This window comes from Rhizophagus irregularis, chromosome 1 (assembly GCF_026210795.1).
Source record: "Rhizophagus irregularis chromosome 1, complete sequence".
Taxonomy (NCBI): Eukaryota; Fungi; Glomeromycota; class Glomeromycetes; order Glomerales; family Glomeraceae; genus Rhizophagus; species Rhizophagus irregularis.
The window spans coordinates 6,812,007-6,819,015 of NC_089429.1; the positions used below are offsets into that span (position 1 = coordinate 6,812,007).

The 7,009-nt window shown below is 42.1% G+C and overlaps 2 protein-coding genes across 2 annotated transcripts; one reads left to right on the plus strand and one right to left on the minus strand.

Moving 5' to 3' along the window:
• Positions 1-1,434: 1,434 nt before the first annotated feature.
• On the plus strand, positions 1,435-2,004 carry OCT59_001393 (uncharacterized protein; the record flags this gene model as incomplete). The annotated part of the gene is made up of 1 exon (XM_066139534.1): positions 1,435-2,004. The coding sequence occupies one exon, from the start codon at positions 1,435-1,437 to the stop codon at positions 2,002-2,004; it is 570 nt and encodes a 189-aa protein (XP_065988932.1).
• A 3,676-nt stretch (positions 2,005-5,680) lies between these two features.
• Positions 5,681-6,196, minus strand: OCT59_001394 (uncharacterized protein; the record flags this gene model as incomplete). The annotated part of the gene is made up of 1 exon (XM_066139535.1): positions 5,681-6,196. One exon carries the CDS (start codon positions 6,194-6,196, stop codon positions 5,681-5,683), a length of 516 nt encoding a protein of 171 aa, XP_065988933.1.
• Between the last annotated feature and the right edge of the window lie 813 nt (positions 6,197-7,009).

A 7,009-nucleotide genomic window follows, 5' to 3' on the forward strand; every position in this document is an offset into this window, starting at 1 on the left:
CTGCGGAAGAACTTCGCGAGATGGGTTGCTAAAGCAGCCAGATTCTTACAAAATACTATGATCCCTACTCGTAATGCTCGACGGTCCATATGACCCTTAGAAAAGATCTGTAAAAGGACCCCGATGCCTTCTATTAATTTTTTATTATCCAAAGGGTGACTAGACTTCAGGACTTCATATCGGGAGAATAACTCCTTTACGGTCTCAGGTTTTGGAATTTCAGTCTTCGTGGTCCTATCCCGTACTTTCGCTAAGAAGTTTTGGAAGTCTGATCCCAAGGTCTTACCAGATAGTCCGTAGGCTTCCCAAAAGACGTACTTAATCCAGGTATCTGCGTTCTTAGCTATAACACCAGATACGAGAAGGTGTTTTCTCTCTTTAGGCGATGGATATTCCCGAGCAAACTCGATTAGCTGGGAGGACTTTTTTGCTTCAGCTACGGCTTTCTGGCCATAGGAACTAAACTTTGATCGAACTGGGTTCAAACTCGGATTGAACTTTGATCGAACTGGGTTCAAACTCGGATCGAACGGGGATTGAACTGAGATCGAACTAGGATCGAACTGAGATTGATCGGTGATCGAACTGAGACTAGTATCCCATCTAACCCGAATAGATAACGGATCGCTCTTGGATCTTCTAAGATCAAATACTATAAATTCGCGTTGTAGAGTAAGGTCATCGATTACTGGAGCTAGTGACTCCGATTCTTCTGTATACTGGCGGATGATCCTCTTAGTATCGGTCAAACTTCCGTGACCTCCATGTAGGGAAATATAATTCACATTTTCACGAATAGCCTTGGGAATGGTAAAGAATCTTTGGGCCACATAGATACACGAGATATTTTTGTGACGCCCGTGTGTAAAAAATCCAGTGATGAGATCCTGGATTTTTTTAGGCGCATCCATCAAATCCTCGAAGATTACCACAGTAGCTTGGGTGGAGTTGAAGTCCTTAACATTTGGAATCTCACTATGGGATACTGCGGTAAACGGAATTTCTTCTTCTTTGAAAAAATCACGTACGACTGCCCACTTTGGTTCATCGAGGTATCTGCCAACTAGAATTACCGCATCACATAATATGTACCTTTCGCCATCCTCCTTTGCCTTCTTGTCTCCCATTAACAAATTAATAATCATAGTTGTCTTACCCGAGTCAGAACTTCCTGCTACGGCAAGACGGAAAGGCCATGATGGGGCAAACTCATTACCCTGTCTCGAGTTGGTCGTGTACTCGTCCAAATTGTATACATAAAGATCCATTTGAATTTTATTCTAATTTAGTTTAAATATGATGTCGACACCAATTGCAATTTATACTCCTTCAGAGCCTACTGGACCGCCTCCTAGGGATTTGCGTGATATGAATAATATACCATTAGTTGCGGTAATTAAGGATCTAACAGATTTTTTAACTGTCAGTGATCGCATGGTTGTTAATCGAGATGTACAAAATGCAAACCATCGTCTTAAACATGCTCTTAATTTATTAATTCATCGCTGTAGAGAAACATACGAAGAACGCGATATATTAAAAGCAGAACGTGATCGATCTCGAAAAGAACGTGATGAATTACAAGATGAACTCGAGGTTCAAACGGGTTTGTTAGGTCTTACACAAGATGAGCTAAATAACGTACAAGATACTATTACTAGTTTAGAAGCTAATTTGGCTGAATTGGAACGTGAGTTTGGTGGTATGCGGACGACTAATCGTCGTCTTCAGCAGCAATATAATCTTATGAGAGGAGAACGTAATAGAGCTATAGGTGAACGTAATAGAGCTATAGGCGAGCATGATGTGGCACGAAATCAGCTTGTATATGCCAATAATCGGGTTCTTTTTGGAATTCGGACATTGGGACGTCTTAGGAATCGACTTTTCCAACAAATAGCCGCTCTGCGTATCCAAGTACAATGGTTTTGGATTAGACAATTGAACCTTCCTCCACCTCCTCTCAACCATCCACAAAATACGATATGGCTGCCGTTGGTATAGCTGCCCCCATATTTCATGGTCGGGAAGATGAAGATCTTAATCTTTTTATTGATAACTTTTTAGGGTATATTAATACCGTTGGTATTGATCCATTGGACGATGCCGGTGCGCCTCCTGGTCGGGTGCGAGCGATGGGGGTTCTTCGTAGCTGTATGAGAGATGAAGCGGCGAGGTGGTTTGATGCAGAACTTACTGGAAAAAATTGGGAACTCTCGAATATTCGGTTAGTGGCTACTGCAAATGGTGGAGCCGGTGCTACTCGCCGAGCGTTCAGAGCTTTAGCTGTTCCTGAGGTTGCTAATGGATTACATGTTGGTACTTACTTACCCGGGTCTGATGCTGATGTATATTCAAGGGTTGCAGGTAATGCGGCGAGAACCGTTGGAGAGGCATTTTTCCCATCACGCGCTGATATCATTAGATCGAATTTTAAAGTTGAAGAGCAGTGGAGGCGTGCGGGCGGACGTCCTACTCATCAACCCGTTAATGGGTTGGGAAATCATGGAGGTCCATTTAATGCTGCTGTCCAGAATCAACCAATAGTCTTACAGGGGATTCTCCTGGATCAAGCATTTATGCATATGCGTACAAATTTTCCAACCATCGTGGAAGAAAGACTTCAGATACGATTTAGTAATCTTTACCAGGAACAAGGTGAACCTGTTCGATCTTACTATAAGCGAGTTGAGAGGGCTGGGGATATTGTAGGATATAATCGAATTATGGTTACTGACCAGTTCTATAGAGGACTTTTGCCGGAAAACGTTATTGAAGCTTCCAGAATCGGGGCGGCGCCTCTTAATATATTAATCGATAGATTGAGTGATCTTGAGCGATGAAAGGGTGAAATGTTCTATGGATTACAAAGGCGCCAGGGTATTGAAAAGGCTAAAAAAGAGGAATTGGCTGGCTATACTCATCCCGTGACTCCACACGAAGGTGCTGTAATACAAAGGTCGACAGACGTTATTACTCAAGAACGATTACAAGAATTGCTCAAGGCACAAGCCGAGGAACTTACCAAGAATTTCCAGGCACAATTTAAACAATTACAAGCATCTAAGCCAGTTCGTAAACCACCGGTCTATAGACAACAGATTAAACCTGTTCGGCCAAAGCCACGGCCACGCGTTGTTCAGGATCCTCAGGATCCTGATTGGGATGATGGTTATGTAGATCATGATTTTGGTGATGACCCTGGTGACCCTGATGCTCCTGAGTGGACTAGTGAGGATGATCAACATGTTATTGATCTTATTATGGGATATGAGACGTCTAAAAGATTTCCAAAGAGACTTCAGAAGGCTAAAGATAGACGCGATGATCTGGAATTAGCCCGAGCAATGAGAAACCTCGATCTTAATGATGATGCTATGGATATTGATACTAATACCGCGAGTTTTGATGACTTGAAAATTGTTCCCGATGAGGAAGGTGGTTTTCGGATTTGTGCGGTTCGAAGTACAAAAAAAAAGTAAACTCGGATAAGGGTGTAAGTATCTCGAAACTTCTTAAATCTGTTCCAAAAAAATCAGTTAAAATGACTCCTATTAAGATTCCTGTGAAGGTTACTAGTAGTAAGCCCACACTTATAAAAGCCGTCACCAAAAATGATTCATTAAGTTTATTAAGGTCTGCAGATTTTAGGAAATTACTCCGCGAGATTCTTCGGGAAGAATTAAAGTCTGCTCGTAAAAGTACGGAGATTCCGAAAGACCTAGTTGAGGAAAAACAAGAAGAGGATATCAGGGAAGATGACCCGATGGATATTGACATAGCTCGTTTAGAGAATACTAAAGATCTTTTAGCGCTGGATGGGAAGGTTAATGGGATAGCAATTCAGTGTTTAGCAGACACTTGTGCTAACGCGTCTTTTATTCAGAGGGAAGCCGCTGAAGAATTAGGGTTGGATATCGACAAGAGTATTACACATAACATATCCGGCGCTCCGGGTTCTGGTAGGACATTCGGCATGGTAAAAGGTGTGTCAATCAAACTAACCCCTGATTGTGTAATCACTGAGAATCTCGCGGTTTTAAGCGATTACAAGCATAGGGAGATTGGATTGAGCCGGACGTGTCTGAAACGTTACAATTATGATGTCCATGAATCGCGTGAACATATCGCCCTTACTTGTAATGAGAAGAATGTTTTTATCCCGATAGTTTCTGATGTGAATCGAGGAGACAAAAAATAGGGAATATTTATTTTTTATTCCCAAAACTTGCGGATTAAGGCAGGGACATCCTCCTCCAACCGGTCAGCGGGTTCCCAAGTGGCTTCGGTATCTGGGTATCGTTCCCACTTGACTAGATACTGGTCTTGACCCTTCCTGATGCGATGCCGGAGTATCCGCTCAGGTACAAATCTTTCGGGTTGCCCTCTTATCACGGAGTCAGGTGGGGGATGTTCATTTTCTGGAACAATCTGCAACTCTTTTCGGGTGTACGCACATCTGGATACACCTAGACGCCCGTGTGGTCCATCAAGAAGATACGTAGGAGGCTGTTCGGGTGAGAGGATCATTTTTTTGATGACACGGATATTGGGATTCCATCTTATGTCACCTGTACGAAATTTTCCATGGAGTTTATTCCTGAGTACTGAAATAGGTTCGTCTAACTTGACTCGGACATGTGTTCCTTCAGAGAGAAGTTCTGTCTTTTTTGACACTTTGGGTGACCCTGTCGGAATGTCTGGGGGATTTCTCTGCCAGATTTCATCTATTTTATTAACTACATCACGGAAATCTTCTGACCATTCCACGGATGTCACCCCAGTCTTCAACTCCTGTGCCACCATTCGTTTTAGGAGAGGTTCCTGGATTGCTTGGATGGCTCGTTCAGCGTATGATTGCTGTTTGTGTCTTCCTGGTTCGCCGAACCTCATCATTACCCTAGGCTGTTCAGGAAAAAATCACGTACCTGGTCGTTAGTGAATTCTGATCCGGAGTCTGTCTCCAGTCTGTGTGTTGGTGGCTTAATACGATTTCTTCTGTAGATTTTGACAAACCCGTTTAGAACCCTATTTGCAGTCTTATCCTTTAGGGGTTCTGCATCGACTTGTTTACCCGCGACTTCCACCACTACGAGGAAATAGTGGAATCCTTTGGGGTCGACTGGCATCTCTGCAAGATCTGCCTGATGTGTTGCATTTGGTTTCCATACAACTACTCGTGGACGCTCTGATGACTTCTCCTTTAAGGGCTTTTTATATAGGTTGTAGTGCTCCTCACCTTTTAGAATTCGTGCCGGTACTCTGGAGAGATTGTAGTATTTGTAGTAATTCTCTAAATGCGACATATTACGACAAATTAAAGGAAAGATTTCGGACTTCAAATCTTAAGATGACACGATTTTACTGCCTAAAGTGTAAGAAGGAAACCGAGACTGCTAGTGAAATACAAGATATGACCACAAATGGCCGCTATCGTTTACATGGTGACTGTGTAGTTTGTGGGATGCATAAGAATACTTTTACTGGGATAGACTGGGTTATCAAAAAGAAAACCAAGGAGAAGAAAAAAGAAACTGCGGCTAAAAGACATCAGACGGCGTACAATCGGCAATGCAAAAAACTCGGGCAGAAAATCTTAGATTCTGATGACACGTGTAAGCAGTGTATTGATAAATGCCTTAAGGAGGCAAAAAAGAGGAAGACAGATTAGTACCGCCTTCTAAAAGTATTCCTCATCATCTGAGTCATCGAGAGATACCTCTCCATCATCTGATTCATCATCCGAGTCGTCAGGAGTGCGACCTTCCTTAAGCAATTGGATGTTGTATGTTATTTGAGTCCATTTCTCCCAGTCAGACTCTTGCGTTATAAAGCCGCATCTGAGGAGTGCTCTTTCTATTACTACCATCCCTGCAAACCTGGTGTATTTTTTCTGATCGGCTTCATTGAAATTGTCAATGGCTTCTTTGTAGTAGTCTACTGCCTGTTTGTATACCTCTTCGGCTTCTTTATGCCGCTTCCACAACTCGGCTTTACAACAGTTATACCAGAGTCTGTTAATCTTGAGATGTTTTCCGAATTCTTTAACCGGAAGGTTTCTGACCATCTCTGCTACTATGTCCGGGTCATTGAGGGGTGATGCCTGAATTTGGATCCATTTACGGATTCCATAGATGTCTACAAGATCAAGCCCGAGGTCTTCGGCAAGAGAAGTGGCGGCGTGTAAGTTTATCATTGTATGTTACTTATAGTTACCTAATCTTCAATTGCCGAATATGTTTTTTCCAAAGATCCGCGCTCCTACCCGGTTATCCTCCTACAGATCTACAGGCCTTCTAGGGGTTATTAACCTACCTGTTCACTCGGTTTGTTATCTCACTGCCTCCAATAAGATAACGAACGGAATCCTGAAAGAGTAACGGATCGTAACGAATGTAACAGATCTGGGGGTAAAATCAAAACTTTTTTCTGAGGGGGTGTCCTCTCCTATTATTCTGAAATATCTGTTACATCTGTTACATCTGTTACTCCCTTCTGATTCTATCGTATTTTCCTCTCTTTTTCCTTATTTTATCTGTTTTTTAGTATATTTTTAGTAACAGATGTAGTAACGGATAGTAACGGATCTTGGATAACCCTGCCCCACGAAGGGGAGATGTAGGTACTGCGAGGCCACGAGGCCGAGGTGGGGTGAGCGCTAGCGAGACACACTACCAGCCCGACTGACACTATTCAATACCCTTTAGAGAAAGTTTACCAAAACAATCCACAAATTAAATTAGTTTTTCATACTGATGATTCTAAACCTAAGCAGATAGCAACATGTTCCTCTTGCTATAATCCTGTTCCAGCTGAAATTCAAAATGTACCTCCATATCACTGTATCTATCTTTCTTCTATTCATCTTAGCTGTTCATTAGGTCAAACTTCAAATAGTAATGCTTATTCAAATTATCATCACTTAACTGGTACTTTTATTGATTTAAAAAATATCAATGCTTTTGCATTATATTCTGGTACTGTTGGTGCTATATTAGCCAATAATAAT